The sequence below is a fragment of the Chelmon rostratus genome, chromosome 6 (assembly GCF_017976325.1).
Source record: "Chelmon rostratus isolate fCheRos1 chromosome 6, fCheRos1.pri, whole genome shotgun sequence".
In the NCBI taxonomy this organism is placed as follows: Eukaryota; Metazoa; Chordata; class Actinopteri; order Chaetodontiformes; family Chaetodontidae; genus Chelmon; species Chelmon rostratus.
Genome location: NC_055663.1, coordinates 11,163,196 through 11,181,799, shown reverse-complemented (window position 1 = coordinate 11,181,799; position 18,604 = coordinate 11,163,196). Strand labels below are relative to the sequence as shown.

The window sequence follows — 18,604 nt, the reverse complement described above, 5'->3', positions numbered from 1 at the left end:
CGTGTTGTACTACTGTCTGTCCTTGTACATCCCGCCCACACAGAATGTTTCTTCAGCAGACTCCCCGTGGTGACTGTTTAATCAAGATGACAAGCAGCTTAAAAATCAGATCCTAATTGGATGCAGTGATAACAAGACATTAACTAAACACTCTTATGTATTTTCAAAATCCCTGAACCCAACCCTCCTCTCAACTGGAAGTTGAATTATCTGAAACTGTGTATCCTGCTCCTCTCACTTTCTTGTTTTCTGTTGATGTCTCTCTCACCTCTTGTACTCCAGGGCGCTCGCACGTATAGAACCAACATTTGCAGGTATGGCAGCTGCGCTAATAACCTTTGTTCAGCAAGGTTAAAGTCTGAACTTTGGATCTCTGCAGCATCACCAACACTTCCTCTGCATAGAAATCCAGACATTGCTCATGGTGCTGCTGCTCGGAGGCCACAGTCGAGACACTACAATATATTTCTGGATGGCAAGAACTGCAACCCACAAACTCCTGACAGATGTCGGTTGACTGAATTTTAAAAAGCATAAAAAGCGAAGTCAAAAGAAATGAAAGAGAAACTTGACCGAGGGAGTCTTGCCATTTTTGATGGATTTCCTCCAAACTGGAGCGGCAAATTGGGAGAATAGATATTTCAGGCTGTCGTGGCTGTGATTTTTGCTTCTCCTTTTTAAGGCCGAGAATAAAGGTGTGGTCTCGAGGGCTGATATATTTCTGCAGGAAAAGACAGAACTACATTACTAGGCGAAGAGAAACATAATAAATAGTGTGTGGACTGAGGTGCAGTTTGAAAGGCATGAAAAGCAGAGAAATAAAAACTGTAAACAAGGCATGAGGCAGATTCTGCGCCTGGATCAGAATTCTGCTACAGATAACAATGTTTTATGGTGTGCAGATAGAGCTCAAAGCATACATGCAGGTGTTATTGCATTCAAGGCACTTTAGAATCGTTCTTTTTCTACGCACCTTCCCTGCTAGGCAGCTACGTTTCTGTCGGCAGCCCAGGAGTCGGTATTCAATCATCTTTTATTTGTTGTGGAGGAAATGGGACATGGGACGTATAACAAAGGGCAGACAATGTGAAAATGCAGCGGAATGAAAAGTAATTCTATTCTCCAAACTGATTGCAGTAAACTTGACACATCAGGGCTGCCGCGAAACAATGGAGGGAAGTGAGCTTTGCTTTCAAGGCTAAGAAGAGGGCTGCTGTTGAATGCAAATCGTTCATAATGCACAAGGTAGCAGAAAGGGATTAGCCGTGTTTGTATTTTTCGCTCATGTCCACATGCGCCACAGGAGCCTGAGATGCTGCCTTTCTTCGATTTCATTGTCTCTCTAAAAACAGGCGAACATCCATTAGTGTTGGCAGGCAGGGGATTGAGATGAATGTGTTCCAATTTTAAGCACCCCTCTGAGTGCCCTGCATGTATACAGGAGGACTGTGAAGTGAGAGCTGGAGCTCTCCCAAGGTAGCTCGGGCTGTTTCAGAGTGGCCTTGCGATCTCTACCTGTGGGCGGAATACCAAATGCAGCGCAGATATCTATGAATGCGCTAGTACAGTCTGAAATGAACAGCGGCGAAGACAGCTGTCAACCAGTTTCTGTCCGTTTTGCACTTCCTCTCTTGTGTGCACACATACTTTATCCCTCGAGAACACTCCCTAGAAACGTATGTAAACACCTCAAACGCGGCCACTCGATCTCCATTGCCGTGGGCCTGCGTGGCAGAGTGTGGGCACAAAGATGGCAAACACACCCACTGAGGACCCTACCTTACCTGATAGCTAAGAGGACAAGAAACACCCAGCTTTGTTTCTCATCACCAGTATGTGTTTATTCACACTGTGCTTGAGTCATAGTATACAGAATCGTTTCCTCATGAAAGCTTTGTGTATGAGTGAGTGGAGTAATGAGTGGATACAATAAAACCTCCCTCCCTCCCTCATATTTAACCTCTACTTTCTGTCTTCTGTGGTCGCTTTGAGGTGAAGTTTTAAACCTGTCCCTGCTGTAGCCAATCAGAACGCTCATTTAAACCTGGAGGCCACAACCTGGTCAGCAGGGTTTGGCTTCAGCCGTGATATATGAGTCGCCATTAAGATAATGACGATAAAACGGCCCTCTGATTAAAGAAGCATCCAGTCATGTTAACGGTTCCTATGATGAAAGGTCAGGCGCAGCGTGCGTCTGAGCCCAGGCGCCGCCAGCATTGGTATTTAATGAGACTTTCTCAATTAAATTATCCACAGGGAAACAAAGACGGAGGCCGGCGCTTTCTGCTCCCAGCTGACATTTAGAGGACATGCTGGGTCTTAAAGGCGCTTTAGCAATGGAAGGCGGTTTGTCGCCCCATCAGATGTTATTTAAGATGGAAAAAAAAAAAATCACAAACGCATCGAGCGCATAAATAGTTATTTCAAGTGTGTCTAGTTAAGCTGTTGCATCAGCGCCGTGCGGCACACAAACACGCAGCGACACCGCCTTCTCCATACATGCTGCTTTTGGCCTTTCCCCTGCCGACGTGCTGAGGTGCCCCCCCCCCTCCTCTGAGGATTACAAACGATCAAAGCCGTTGCTCATTCCACGCTCACGTTTCCACCCTCCTACCAGCAGGCGGGAAACCCCCATCGGCCCACACACACACACAGACACGTCTCTGCATCCACCGGCAGGGTGGCTTCAGGCATGCTCGAGAGGCCAGGGAGATACACACCCAAACGCTGCTTAGAAACTTTCTGTTGCTGCGCATAAATTCCCATGACGTCTCGGTGTGTTCTGCGGCCGTGTGTGACTCATTTGTAGGTGAATCACGCCGCTTCACAACATTTCCTCCCTGTTCTGAATTCGAATGGCTGCCTCCGTGTCATCCAGACATGTTTAGGCCTCATGTTGTCGCCATGTCGTCTTCACACTTCAAAAGGTGTCCTATATTTCAGCTACGTTCCACTTTCCCGCTGCAATTGTTTGGATGCTTCTGGTGGCTGCTCTCTTTTTCATTCTGTGTGTGTGTGCAATGGCTAACATATAGATAGTGTGTGTGTGTGCAGACTTGCATCACCTTATGTCACTGTGTGTCACAGCCCAATTGCTTGTCAGCAGTGACCCTAATGAGAGTTAATCCAAAGCCAAACACCAGAACTGAGCCATTTATTTTTTTGCATGTCTGTCAATGTGTAGGCTATATATGTGTGTGTGTGTGTGTGTGTGTGTGTGTGTGTGTGTGTGTGTGCGCGTGTCAATAAATGAAGAGATGTGTAGCGAGAAAGGGCTTGAAATTTGAATATGAACATTTCCCATGGTGCTTAGGGGCTGGGGGCCAGCAGCAGTGGGCATTGAGCTGGTAATTCTTCACCCTGTGATCAAAGGCCCGGTTCTCAGCAAGCTCCCCCACCACCCTCTCGCCGTTCCCCCTTATTTTCCCTTCCCTCCCCTCTCCTCGCTGCTCCAATCATAGCCCAGAGCAGCCAGGCGTGAGCTAAGACCCCCATGGTACAGTTGCTTATTATCCCTGAGTCTTGCAGATCTTTCTGGTCCCGCCCGACCGGCAGCCCCTCACTGTGCTGACTCTTGCCCCTTGAAACCCAACTTCCTCCTCTCATGGTCAGTCTCCATGCTCTAGCTGCACTCAGACTTAAACAGTTTCTCTCAGTCCTGGCCTGTGCAGAAACCGTTGGGCGGCTGCAGCGCTGCTACCTCTTGCCATCCTCCTGCGTTTAGTCTCTTGAACGGTTTTGAACTCCACACATGATCCACTCTATCACGCCCTTGACGAAACCTCTCTTAACACCCGTAACTTTCAGTTTAGTTAAGATATTTCATGCTCCCTTTCCTCCTCTAACCCACTTTTCACACACCCATCTATATTCATGCACTTGACTGCTGAATCTTATGTATGAACCAATTCTTTCTTCCCTGCTTGCTCCAACGTTCTTTTGTTCTCAATGGCTGTCCGCTGCTCCTTCTGTTCTAATTCACACTTCAATAGCTCAAACATGTCACTCACTCTCTGGCGCCATGCATATTTGTTCATTCCGGCATTTCGTATACATGCAACGCCGCGGTAATATTCTCAAGGTTACTCTAAATGTTACCCTCCTTCAAATCTGGGTCTTTTTATCTAACACAAATATAGCCTTGAGCTCCAGGCAGGCTGATGAAAAATGCAGAATAGGGCCAGGACATGGCAACAAGGCAGGCGATGAGCGTCCCACCTTGGCCCATGATAAAAACACCTGCGACAGTTTGTGGTCGTCTAAACGACGGCAGCCTGCGGGTGCGAATGCTGGGCCAAGCCAAAATGATTGCTATAAAACAGGCCAAGCCTGCTGGGATCGCTGGTGCCTCTTTTCATCCTGGCCTCACTCCATCACATGACCTTCTGGCCCTGATGCTCTCATTGGTTCTTCTGTTTTTCTTCCCCTCTCTCTGTGATATTCCTGCTCCTCCTATTCTTCAATATTTTATTAGATTTTGTCTGTGCAGTCGGTCACATGTGCCCAGACTTATGCACAATTGACTAGGCTCAATTCTTTAATTCTGTTTAATCCCCAAGCCCATTTTAATGTTGCCTTTGATAACCAGAGTTATTGACTTTAATGTGAAGGCCCTTTTTGATAGATGATACTAGCAACACAAGGCAAGAAGACTAAGAGAGACAGATGGAATTCAAGAGGCAGACATTATGCAGCACAGAAGCAAGACCGTAGCAATATACTTCAATTTTTAATGCTTAGGAATTTAACTCTGGTGTTTGCGAGCTGCTGACCAGAAGGTGTTCTGACCAAAAAGTCCTCACAGAAACTACAAATAAGTTCATTTTTCATTCCAAAACAACACAGATCAGACAACAAAGCTGGCAGAGAAACTTTGTTTGTGCCCTCCAGAACGATGTGACCACTGCAAATGAGCACTTTCTGATTTATGGTTCAAATTTGGCTAAGTTTAGGGAACTGAAACTACTTTGCCGACGTTAGGACGTCGTGCTGCTTCCCCCTTTGCATCTGAGAGAGAACAGTCATTATCTGCGTGATCACAAGAGGCCACGTGTAATATATATATATATATATATATATATATATATATATATTTGAACAAACCAATAATGCCGTGCTAGCTGTTGAACAGCTGGGTCACTGCTTTGCTTCTGACTGAACTATCTTGACAAATAATGGATGAATCCATGTGAAATTTCATAGTGACATTCAAAGTCTGTTGAATGAAATATTGAAAGGCTACACATATTCAGGTTCCTCAGAGGATGAATCCTGTGAGTTTTCGTCCGGCGCCACCTGCAGGTTTCACTTATCCACTGAAATATCTTCCCATCTGACATGGATGTGCGCTCAGACTCTTTGGTGGTCCCCTGACTTTTCATCGAGCCTCACCAGCAGGTTGACAGTTTTAGTTCAGAGTGAAATGTCTCAATAGTCGGGTTGCCCTGATGTTTGGTCCAAACATTTACGCTGCCCACATGATGCTGTGTAATAGCTTTGGTCATCCCCTGAGTTTTCATTGGCTCAGAATTTCAATTTGTCCAATACTATGGTTTATGGCCTGATTCCTACAAAACTAATGACATTCCCATCAGCCCCGGCTGCGCTCTGCTGCATTTAGCTCAAAGCGCCGCTGTGCCTACACGGACCCTCACAGAGGACAGTCCCAGCCTGACACACCGCCCCTGGTGTGTCTGCTCCCTCTAATCAGCCATCATTTAAACTCAATTGACAATAATTTCATCATTTAGAGTGACATCTAAGATTGTACAAGCATGAGTTTAGTTCATATTTTACCTAAAGAGGGGGATAAAGCCTTGATGAGTGCTCACAGTTAACCAATGTCTACTAATCATGCAGAAATGAGAGAAGATTGCCCGTTCCTCAGCTGGACTTGACCTTGTTTGAGGCTGTTATTTAGAATTGCCACTGCCTGTGACCAGATGTGATGATAAACTACTGCGGCCTTGAGAGCCGGTTCACCACAAAGAGTAAATCCAGCCTCTTCCAGTTTTATGTTGGAGCTCTTTATCATCAGAAATGACTGGTTTCCAGTTAAATGATTGTGTGTATTCCTGTTTTCTGTGTGTATATTTTACTGTTGGAGAAGTCTTATTCCTTACATTTAACTGAACTGTTATTATTGCTGCCGTTATTACTTTTACTGCATGGGTTTTACTCAATATTTTCCATTAACATGCACAGCAGCATAAGCCACCATGTTTACCATTTACATGCACTCAAATAGCCCTGGGATTGATTTTTTTTTTTTTTTTTTTTTTGCCACATCCCTGAATTTTTCCATGACAACAATGTTATGCTAATGCTATATTCGTCATATTTGTTATCATCCTTGTTTTTTGCAATTTTGCTGTGTGATTGTCTGTGCACTCCAATCTGTACATCAGTTTGTCTAACTTAATTAAGAAAGTAATTGTTGATGCTTCAGGTGTTTCGCACTCAAATTGTTATTGGCCCCTGCCTCTAAAATCCCAAATCAATATCTGTTCCTCATTTGATTCTCAGCCTGGGCTTTATAGATTGACAGTCACACACACACACACACACACACACACACACACACACACACACACACTACCCTTTCTATCTCGTCCTGATTCAATTGTTGATGCCTATCTGATGTCCCCGCAGCCTCACCAGGCCAGACGTCAGCTTTGCTAACTAATGTCGGTGGTACAAGACATTGATCACATAATTGAATGATTGTTCAATTAATGCACTTGAAGGAGCATGAAGGAGACTCTGGGTGAACATGAGGGCGGGTAAAATTCTGCAAGTACGCAAGAATGCTATGATTGGTCGCGTGAGTGCCCTGTGTTGTTTAGGGAGAGGTGTGTGTGTGTCGCTCTGAATATTCGCCACTAAAGTCAGCTTCTTAATGGGCTAGCAGAAACGTTTGCAGAAATCATTAGCGCACTGTCCCCTGATGTGTCCTCTCTCCTGTTTTCCCTCTCTCTCCATCGCCTTCTGACTCACACGCTCACTGACAAACAGAGATGTCCTTCACATCGCTGCGCTGGTTATTAAATATAAGACGAGCGTCGAGAGAGTCACACCACAGAGTGAAACCGCCGTCGCCGGCCTTTTAGTGGCCTTGGCATTTCACACCCACCTTTAAGGCGGTCTGACATGACGAGGACATGTCATCGTGAAGCTCTCATGGGCTGTATTATCGCTCCCTGGCCCTCATTTCACACTCTCGTTAGATAAAGTGATATATTAGCATAGCTCTCACTGACTGTGGGCTTGTTGGCAATTTACGGTACATTTTGTAATACCTTAAAGCTTCCGTGTAATACTCTGTAATAATACGGTAATACCTTAAGTATTGAGGAAGATTTGGTTGAAGTACATTCTTCCTCTCATTTGCCATCTCTTTCTACCACATTATCTCCCCGATTTCTTCTCTCCTCTTTATTCTCACACCACCTCTTTCACCCATCTTCGACTCCCGCTTTCCTCATCCACCTCCTGATACTTTTCTCGCCGCCGGCTTCCGAACTCATTCTCCCTCCCTGCTGCTCTGTAAGTGTTGTTCCCTCTCTCCCTCCACGCCCACACACACACTCACATAGACTCCCTTTGTGTCGCTCCCGTTATACATTCCTTTACCTCTCGCTACATCTCTGGCTCAATCTCTCCCTCTCTCTCTGTCTCTTTCAATGGCGCCATTCACCCACAGGCAAAGTCATCCCAGGTTGCCAAGCTCCCCTTTCTCCGCCAATCAGATCGTCTCACTACCTCAGAGTCATTTTCCAAATCTGGCCACTAATTGGGTTTCTCCTGCGATTAAGTCAATAACAACCTTCATATTAGAGTTTAATGTCCCCTAATGAGTCCATTTGTTGGCCAGCGGCTAATTAGGTCTGAGCTGTTTATAGATAGCCTAAACTAATTGATGGGCATGACTGAAACACTGTGCGTCGATCAGTAATGTAGTCGAGACCATCTCTGCTTTTAGCTTGCAGCCCTCTAGTGCAGAGCCCCCCCAAAACAGATTATACCGTTCTGGTTCATGGATCAGGCTGTATAATTTGTGAAACAGCTCAGCATTAACGTTAATGATAACTCCAAGGGAGCAGAATAAAATCCATTAAACATTGACTGACAAATCTTCTTCCTCCTCAACAAGCCTTTATTTTTATTAGTGTTGATTGTACTCAGGATGGCTGTTGAGGAGACTTGTGTCTGCTTTTGTTAGCTGTGGCGATCATTAAAATATTCATATCTGCCAACTGTGGACTTTTCGAGAGTGGTTATGCAGTGCACACACACACACACACACACACACACAGCCGTCTGACATCAGGACTCATCACAACAGACTGAAATGCATACGGCCCTGCAGGCAACAATGGGGGGGATGTAAGGACAGCAGGCCCCTGCAGAAGCTATCAAGCCAGAATCTTTGACGAATTTTTAACAGATCCGACCGACATGCCAGGACCCTCCCCTGGAGTTTGAGCGTGCGCGAGGCTCTGGCTTGATAAGGCAGTGTGTGGATGAATACAAAGTGAGCTGGAGGAGTCTGATATTGGGACTCATCCCAATCATATGCCTCCAGGTTAGCATGCTATCAAAAGGAGGGGTTTGTTTGAAGCGAGGGTTGTCTGTCTGCACACAGCTGCAGCTCCATGATAAAGAGGAGAGAGGTTTGATAGGTGAAGCATCCCGTCCCTCCATCCCTCGCGCTGTCTCTCTTTACTTCCATTCAACTTCACCTGGCACGAAAGCACAAATATGAAACGTGAGGATGCTTCTCCCGCCTTGTATCTTGGTATGCATGTGTCGCCTGGACGGTGAGCTGTGTGGGTTGTTCAGTATTAAAGTGCTCGCCGTGTGGAAGCTGCTAGAGCTGAGTTTGTATCAGAACACCAGAAATACAACTGAAAGGAAGAAATCTCTTTCTGCGCATCTCTTTCTCACTTTCTGTTCCGGCACCAAAAACTCTTCCAAGCTTTGATTTTCTACAAGTATTTGCCTCTTTTAACTTTCATCAAGGCAACCATCTGTTAAAAGATCGCTCCAAATAGTTTTCCCCTGCGCCATCTGTTGCCTCCATATCATTTTTTTCCCCTTACAGTTTCAAAATATTTACATTCCTTTTGAAAACACCTCAGCAAAGCAGCAATATTGGGTCTGGCCAAACTGTCTGCGGGTAAACTTTGAAACACAGATGGCAAGCCGGCATTATGGCTTATCATATGGCTAAAACACAACATGAGAAATGTAATTAATATGTAATGATGATAAAATGAAGCGACTGGTCTGAAACAGGGGCAAAAACTAGTGTTTAGGGGTCCTCCAACAGACATAACTGTTGTCTCTAAAAAGGCTAAACTGCAAAGGTAAATAGTCTAAAAATGTGAGTGTGGGTTTTTTGTATAACTGCTTCAGTGGAGTCACTTTGCTGATCCAAAAACTCCCGATTGAAGCCGGCGACTGATGAGGATCCACATGAACATCCTGGGAGGCTGAGCTGAGGGAAACAAAGTCCCCCCCCTGCCCGGCTGTGGCTGGTCCTTTGGGCTTCTGCATCAGTTCGTGTCTACCGCCTCACTGCTCCACCATGGAGCACCTCCATCTTTGCTGGCATCCGCCTCTCCTCCAGTCATAAGGACGGCTCTGACGCGGCGTGTGCACGAGGCTGCCAGCACAAAGCCACGACAGAAGCAGATACTTTCATTTCATATTGACATTGCCTCAAATGAAGTGCAGTGTGTGGAAAATGTAAGACCATATAGTGTCTTATAATCAGATATAGTGTACAGTGTAGATAGATAGATAGATATACTTTATTTATCCCAAGCTGGGAAATTGCAGGTCAGGTCTTAAGGAAAGTTTACTTCAGAGTGACCTTAAAGGCCTGCTTTATGACTGGTATGTTTTATAACAGGCCTACATGGGATTTACAGTGCTTAATCTGAGATTAATAATCCCATATTATGGATTTGGTTAATGCTGTTATCTCCTGCCTCTTTAGGTCTTTCTTTTTTCGCATTAGAGTGCTTTAGCTGTTGAAACAATAGTCCCCTGCAAAGTTTCATGAGTTAATTCTGGGAGTGTGGAAATGCTCCTGGCCCAGCTGCCATGTCTTTTCCATACGGAGAAGAGCAGGCAGCTCTGAGCCCTGGTTTGCAGTTTCTGTCTCGGATGACTGTCCCTAATTTCATTTCGCTGCTGTGTCGTCTCCGCTGAATGAACAGGCCTTCGTGTAATGAGGCGAGAGCACCGCCGCGAGCTGGCTCCTCTGTGAGCGGAGTAACGGTGCAGGTAGCGGGGACCGTTAGCGGTCCCGAGCCCGCACTTTGGGAACCGCTGTCCCGCACCGGCCGACCTCTGCTCTCCGGCTCTCTGCCTCCGACTCCGCCTCTCTCTCTGCGCCAGCACACGAGCGACCGACTCCCCCAGCCTGCCTGCCGCCACCCCGAAGCCCCCTCCAGCTCCAGCCCGCTCTCCCCGAACCGGACTCCCAGCGCGAACCCGCCGCTCCGACGCCAGACGGACCCCCAAGTTGAGCCGGAAGAAAACCAAAAAGTCCGACTTGGAGAGCGCGAGAAGCAGGAGGAGCCGCATCGGAGAAGTTTGTCGTCTCTACCCCGAGTTTGTGGCCCCGCGGCGGGGCAGGACAGCAAGGGCAGGCCGGGGAGGGGAAACGGGGACCGTATGATGTGGATCTGGTACCTTCTGCTTGGTTCGGGGTCAGGCTCAAGAACTGTTGGTGAGTTTTTGAAAGCACACGGAAACTAATGTTGTTGTGAGGCCGCCGACACGCTCCAGAGCACGGGTGGGTTCGAGGAGGAGGAGGAGGAGGAGGAGGGGGGCATGTAAAACCTTTTGAAGTGCTCGGGACAGCCACAGCTCTCTGCTCGGATGTGTTTTCCTCTCCCTTCGATGACTTGAAACTTATGAGAGCGACCCATAGAAAAGCTTTCAGACTTTTCATTTCCATGAATTTGTTGTTTTTGGTCAGGAAATAGGAAGCTGCCGCTGCTGCAGCCGGGGCGGCAGCTCCTCCAGTTTTTCATGCATGTCGAATGCATCGCGTCCCCCCCACCTCAGAGAGAGACAGACACACTCCGTGCCCGTGTTTCACTGAGATGAGGGGGATCGAGGCTCCTCCGGGTTAAGTTATGGCCGGGAGGTTGTTGACAGGACACTGTTGACAAGTCAATCTGTTCTGCAGCCCCGCCATGGCAGCTGTGGCCCGGTGGAGGACGCTTGTGCGGGGGGTTTATACATAGGACAGCCAGTTGGCGCTTCCCATGAAGCTGCAGTGTGGAGCTGGTATTCCGATCAGTGACAACTATCCACTGGTTATTACAGTGCGCTGCAGAACTAACTGTCCGTGTCAGTGATAGTTTGCAGTGAGTAGATGTGAAACACATGTGTGATCACGACTATTTCTATTGAAGTAACAGAGAAAAGCCACTTGCGTGTATTCTCCCCCTTTAATAAACAGAGTGTCAGGCCCAGCTTGTGTGAACCCAGCTCATCGAGTTTAGCCCAGCTGGAATCCCACCTGATGATGCCCGTTTACTGTACGTGTGCCCAGTGTACACATGCATGCAGTGCAGTTAATATATGTCATCCATCAGCATGCAAACAGATTGTTTATCAATGAGATAACAAGCCCTTAAGCTAACATGTAAGAGGTGCTTTTATGCAGTGTAAACAAGGCATTTCTGCCAACATGGCTTGAGCTAGACCAGTCACATCAGCAGCATGAGTCCATCTGAATGAGCTTAACTGGTAGTGCAGGTGCTTCAAATGGGCCTAGTTAAAAAAACAAATAGAACAAAAATGTGGAAGATGCTCCTGGTACTGCAGGTCTCGTTTGTAGACGACATTTTCACACCACAGTAGACAAGCACGGGTGTAAATACTCAATTAATGATGGCTGAATTCTCTTGAAATGCTTTGGTTTTAGGGTCCTGGTATTGTACATGCTAACTAGACAGACCCCTTCTTAATGCTATTAGTCACACCTGTGCTCTCCCTACTGTGATAAGTCAATATGTTGCAGGATTTAATTGCACCACTTTTAGGATATACCTCAAAAGACATTTGTACTCTGTGTAAACAAATACAAGACAACATTTCTGTCAACCTTTGAATTTAACACGCAGGAAATTCACACCTACTAGCGTGCATTTGCATGTGCATGTGAAAAAATGTTTTTTTGTCGATGACAGCGAGGCTGAAGTGTGAATAACATTATATTAGGTGTGGAACAGAGATTCAGCGTGGGCTGCCAAAAGCCACCCTAGTTTGCTCTGTTGGAGCAAAGGAGCACGTACACATGATTGATGTCAGAAATGTTCTGGCAGAATATTACAGCAGTTTGTTTTCTTCAGTGTTGCTTATGTGTTGTCAGCTTTGAATAAACAAATTGTGTTTCAGCCTTTCATTAGCTCATAGCCTGACCAGGGTCATAATAATGTCAGCTACTTAGTGTGTTTATACCTGTGTGTGTTGCGTAGGTGCCTGGGCCAACATATAAGTAAGAATAGAAGAATAGAGCATAGATATCCCAGCCAGTATTGTGCTCTGACAGGACATTTCTATTGGTTCAAACTCTATCTTACAAATGAACCAATAATATTAGGTCTAAATTGGGTGTTCTGTCACAATGTTTGCATTTAATTTGACATTTATCCCAGACATTAATAAAAAGGTCTAATACATTTCAACATCTATTTTGGTCTTTGCTGGCCAGTACCTATTAAAATGATAATCACAATATTGACATTTGAAGATATGGCAATGGAAAATTGCATTGGAAGTGTCTGTCCTAAAAATAATAAGGCAGATAAAATATGAATGGAGCAAGAATTTCCATGGTAGGTGTTCTGTGCGTGAGCTTCAGGGTTTTTTCCTAATGTCCACTGACAGAATCTAAATATTTGTACTCACTGCACATCATTGCAGCTGTGGAAGTTGCAGACCTGCAAACAGGCAGATGATGTGTGAGTGCAGTTCACTTTCCTGCACACACTGCAAACCATTCAGAAACTCTGAATGGTTGCATGCTTCGAGTGTGCATGCATGGTTTGAAATGCGACAGAAATGCTACAAAAGTGTCATGTGAAATAGACAAGTCACAGCACAGTAAACACTGTATTTCATGCTGTCATGTAAACACTGAACAGCAGATTCATTCATTTTAATACAGTTCCAGAACAGTCCAAAGTTACTGCAGTTCACAATTTGGATCATAAATCCTTTTAATGGAAGATAATGTGAGCCTTACAGATCAACCAACTTAAGTCTTTACACCAGAGTCTAGCTGTGATGCTATATAGATATTTTCTAGCTCACTTTTTACATACTTTGCGAGTTGTAAATGATCACGTATCAGCTGGCCAAGTCAAATTCAAGGCTAAGACAACATGCATCTATACTAAATTCTGAGGATTTGCCACAAAAATCAAAAGTTTCAATCTCTGTTATCTTGGTTCATTATTTGCAGCCATGGTTCTTTTTTTTACAGCATCCATCCCATAGTAATAATGACATATCAAATCTAGTAACCTTGCACCCCCTTTCAGAGGATGCTAACAGACTTCGCAGACATTGCACTGGACTGGACTCCTACCCTTGCAGCCGTGTAGCCTTGCACTCGCCCTGAAAGCTAGATGAGATAAATCAGTGCTATTATGTAATATGAGATTTAGCCACACGATCCCCAGACAATGGAATGTTGCACTGCAGCTACAATCAAGGCAAGTTTATAGTGTTGTGTTGAGCCTGAAAGTGTATTGAAGCTGTTCAGCTGGTCTGCTCGGCCATGCACGGGGGGAATATTGATATAAATAAATTGAGGTACGACATCGGAAAGACAAATTAGCTCTGCATCAGTTATTTCCCCCTGCACCCGAGGATGATTATTGCCTGTTAAGGATCAGCTTTGTGATATACATGGCAATTTTATAAACGTTGGATTACATTGCTCGAGCACCTAGAGCTGCCTGGATCAGATATCCTGTAATTTGGCTGTGTGGTGATCAAACACTGTGTAGACATGATTTTGTTTTGATTTAGCGATCCCGATTTATAGACGCTGATTTGAGATATTACACAAACTTCAGAAAGTGTGTTCCCGTCTGTCACTTTGTGCTTGTGTGAATAGCGTACTCAGAGTGATGATCGGACTGACGCACCAGTAAAACGCAAGAAAGTTTGAGCATCTGTTCAAGCCTTAAAATTTATTGCATGCTTGTATTAGCATCCTCTCACGACTACAGTCAGAGTGTCTTTTGTGCACGCGGGTCAGTTCAGGACGATGACCACATTTAAAAGATTAATGTGAACAGCCAAAAAAAAAAAAAAAATCAGATCAGAGCAATAAATCTGCTTTGAGCACTACGGCTTGTGGATGGTCTACCATCCATCTTGAATAAGGAGGCTTCTAAGTCTTGCTTCAGTGAGGAATTTTGTAAGAAACCTTGATGCTTTGCACGTTGCTGTTGCTCACAGAGTGGAACAGTTCAGAGGTTAGTTTAACCCGCTCATGCTACACAACTGTACAGTACAATCTGCAAAAACACACCGACCATTCCACGCACTCACGCACACTCTTGTCTCTTAAATGGATCAGTTTTGCCGCACACACACAGGCCAGGTGGTTGGATATTTTCAACCGCAACCAAAGGCAGACTATTTGGGTCATTTCTCCCACTGAACAGGGAGACAGATTCACATTGTCTCCTGCTTACTGTGCTTTGTGTTTCTGCACTGTGGCTTCCCAGAGACATGCCTGTTGGCCCAACAAACCGCTATGTGTCCGTGCTTATCTTTGCGTGTCTTTGGAACAGGAAAGAGAGGGAGAAGGAGAAAGAGTGGCCGACACGGTTGATATGCTTCCAGTCATGGTCTCAGAGCGGAGGCCGTGGAGTAAGGACAGCCAGTGTGGCTTTAGTTCCCAGAGTTGTTAAACAAAGCCACATGACTGGAGTCACGTTTCAGACTTTGGGAACAACTTAGCTTTAACTACTGTGAGCGCTTCTCATGCGGATTCTGTTTGATTTGTCAGTCAAATGCAGCTACACATTATGCACGTTTCATGCTTTGTGATCAGTGGAGCACATTGTCGTATCTTTGACCATCAGGTGTAAATCACGTTGTATTTTCCTCTGCCAGGGATGTAGGCGCGGCGTCCATTCTCTTTGAGCATCTCTGATATATAAGTCATGATGCTGAATGTTTCATGAACGCAGGGATATATGGATCCAAGGAGACAGAGAGAAACAGAGAGGAGTAAAATGTACTGGAAAAAGTTAGAGGACAGCTCATTACATATTGATTTTGGATTGATCTGAACTAATTTGCCATGCAGTGATGCAGAAGCTTTGTTAATCCCTGGTGGTTGCCTTATATTGATCCAGCACGTCCTTGAGTGTCAAGATCACCTCAGTCTTGGGTGAATCTGTATATTCACTGAAGTGAGTTGTTTTGAGAACACCAGCTTTTTCATTTTGTCAACTTATTGATATATAGCATGCTTTTCACCAAATATAGAGTTAACTCTGAACTTTTACCCAGTGCTATGTGTACTATCTTTTGTTATGCCCCTGTGGAGTTGACCATGACGGCAGTTTGTGCTAGACATTGATTTTAACAGTCTACTGTGCTGGACCCAAAGGGTACCTTGAGTTTGTTTCAAAGTGAAGCCTTGATAGTGAATGTTTTTGGACCATTCTTAAGACTGCAGTAGTCTGCAACACATGCAGAGGTGCACATGCACACATTTCACACATACTATTTCAAGGAGAGGACAGCCAATTTACCTATCACAGGTTTTACAGTGGACTGTTGGAAGGTAGGAAAATGGTGAATTCTCTAATCAATTCAAACAGCCCTCTCTCTCCTTAACTCATATCCTATTGTTTTACACTTCAGAGTGATCCTTTAGGGTGTAGACACCCTGTACATGCAGAGGTAGGTGGAGCTGCAGCATCCCATCCACTGCCTTTGCACAGCAGCAAAGCACTCACGAGGAACCACAAGGAAAAGATCAGGCGGAGCAGGGAGGAAAAGTTCATTCCAGTGAACTGTGACATTGGAGAGGTGGAGAATTGCAATGTGGTAATCAATCACATCTGACATTTATTGTGTTTTTAATGCAAGCTGAGTAGAACCCCGACTGCAAAAAAGATGGGACGTTGTGTAAAATGTAAATAAAAACAGAATGTAATGATGTGAACTGTGTTTACTGACAACAGCTTTACAAAGTGTCCCTGAGCCCATGTAGTAGCATCCTTCATGCACTCATGTGTTCATGAAGTGGTGATCGACTGAGCCTTTCCAGGATGCTCCTTTCATATCCAATCATGATACTATCACCTGTTACCAATCAACCTGTTTACCTGTGGAATGATCCAAACAGGTGTTTTTGGATCATTCCACAACTTTCCCAGTCTTTTGTTGCTCCTGTCCCGACTTGTTGCTGCATCATATTCAGAATAAGGGAATATTTACAAAAATCAATGAGGCTGATGAGGTCAAACATTAGATATAGTGTCTTTGTGCTGTTTTCACTTGAATACATGTCAAAAAGATGTATCAGCGGCCTGACAGAGTTTGGCAACGTTTGTTGGATCGTCCTCGCTATGATATGTGCAACTCCGACACCTTGTTTCGGTACGAATGAAATACCAATAAACTTCATATACTTTCAGATGCTTTAAATACTGAACAGGCATATAAAATGTAACCTAACTCAATCAATGAACATAATGAACATGATTGTTAATTGCCACACCGGTTCACTGTGGACAGAAGCTTTGTGCATCATGAGAGCAGAGCAGTTAGACTTCTGGATATACTCTCGATATATGCTTAATATATCCTACCTATAAAGTATCAAGGTAATTTAACACTTAATTGCTCATTATATTGTTGTGTTTAATAGTCTGAGCAGTCCTGTCCAAGGTTGTAATGCAGGTCCTAGCTCAAGACTCCCACAGCGGACTGTAATCACACTGTCTTGCTAGCTGATGATGTTGGAACGATGTTAAATATTTGAAATTAAAGCGGAGTCCACAGCTGTTTCATCTCACTGGGGCCGAGCTGTCAGCAGCGGGCTGAATCTCTGTCAGTCTGTTGTTGAGCCTTGTCCAAAGTTTTGAGCCTTTAGAAATGTTTGACCTTGGAGTCGTTGATCTGTCGCGATGTATTCAGTCTGCAGACTTTGCAGGATGTGAACTTTGCATATGGACACAGCTACAGAGTTCTGGATTATTTTGTTTGAGAGCTTGGCTCGTTTTCACCCTGGCCAGTCACCTTGGTTTCCCCCGCTTTTGTCTTCATCCACGGCGCCCCCTCTGAGAGGAGAGCGACCCGCTGCATGTGTCCCCTGTGTTGCTTCGCCTGCTGTCAGGCGGGGAGCGGACCCTGGCAGGCTGACAGCTGGCTCCCCGGCTGTCCCCCGTGATCAGCAGTCGTTTGCTGTACGGTGTCTCACTGCCACCGTGGCAGCCAGTGTGGACACTGACAGGCTATTTTGGACTGAAATTCCAGCATCCCTCTGTCAAACCAAACAAACACTACCTTAAAGGTCAACAAAAACCCCCGAGACAAACAGAGATAACATCAGGGCAGCTGCTCCTCTGTTTGTTTGTCGACCTGTGTGGAAACACGTGGCGCGACTGCGGTTTATGCGTCTGGATTTTCATGTGACTTTGATTTGTCCCTTAAGATGCTGAGATGACTGCGGCCTTGGAGAATCGCCCAAAAAACACAAGATCGCTCACTTTGTCATGCGGTGATGAGGAAAATTCAATCAAAATAAATGACCTCTCGTTGGTCGACTGTTTTCTGATGGATAAAGTGTAGCTTTAAGTGAAACAGACAATAGAATGATGTTTGAAAGGAGATGGTGCTAAAAAAAGTGCCAGTACTATTTTGTATATTTACAGAACATTGATGTGTACTTTTCAGTATCTGCCCAATGCTTTACCCTTATAGCAGCCATGTACCTGTGGTTCTGCTGCACTAAACCTGTGTGTGGACATACTGTACCTTTGGCCTCATGCATAATTGCTTTAATTGTGATACAGTTTGGCAGTTTCATCATTCCGGCGAGTGGTCCAACTCCATCCGCCAGCTTTTGGATGCTGTAATTAGATGCAATTTTCCAAACATCTAATCATAAGTAAAATGGTTATTTTGACTAGACACGGTTTTTTGATTGCAATCACACAGACATTTGTTTCTCTCGATTCTCCCTTTGGCGTGCCAAGTGTGATCATGTAAGCGTTTTATGCCCTGCGCGATAACTGTGCAAATTGTCTCGGTTTTAGGAGCACAGTGTTACCGCTAATGTATTTTTCTGCAGGATCAGATTCGTCTTTAGAATTACGGAGACCTTTGGTGGAGCTCTTTTTTTTCTCCCTCTATCGCACAACACAGCCATTCAGGATTGCTTAATAGGTCAGGGGTAAACTCGCCAGGCCAAGACTCACACGCGAGAAACGCTGGCTCATGAAACAAGCCGTTTGCTGAGGCGGAACTCACAGTTATAACTGAGGTGTCACACGCTGTGAAATTTCAATGATTTGCAGACCGCATTGAATTTTCTCTC

At 45.1% G+C, this 18,604-nt stretch overlaps 1 protein-coding gene across 1 annotated transcript in view; it reads left to right on the top strand.

Annotated features, from left to right (window-relative positions):
* The first annotated feature begins 10,288 nt into the window (after positions 1-10,288).
* The window catches only part of ldlrad3 (low density lipoprotein receptor class A domain containing 3), a 73,517-nt gene continuing 65,201 nt past the window's right edge, over positions 10,289-18,604 (top strand). The window contains exon 1 of the mRNA XM_041939350.1: positions 10,289-10,741. Coding sequence (XP_041795284.1) covers positions 10,687-10,741 — 55 coding nt within the window. The 5' untranslated portion in view covers positions 10,289-10,686. The remainder of the gene's footprint in view (positions 10,742-18,604) is intronic.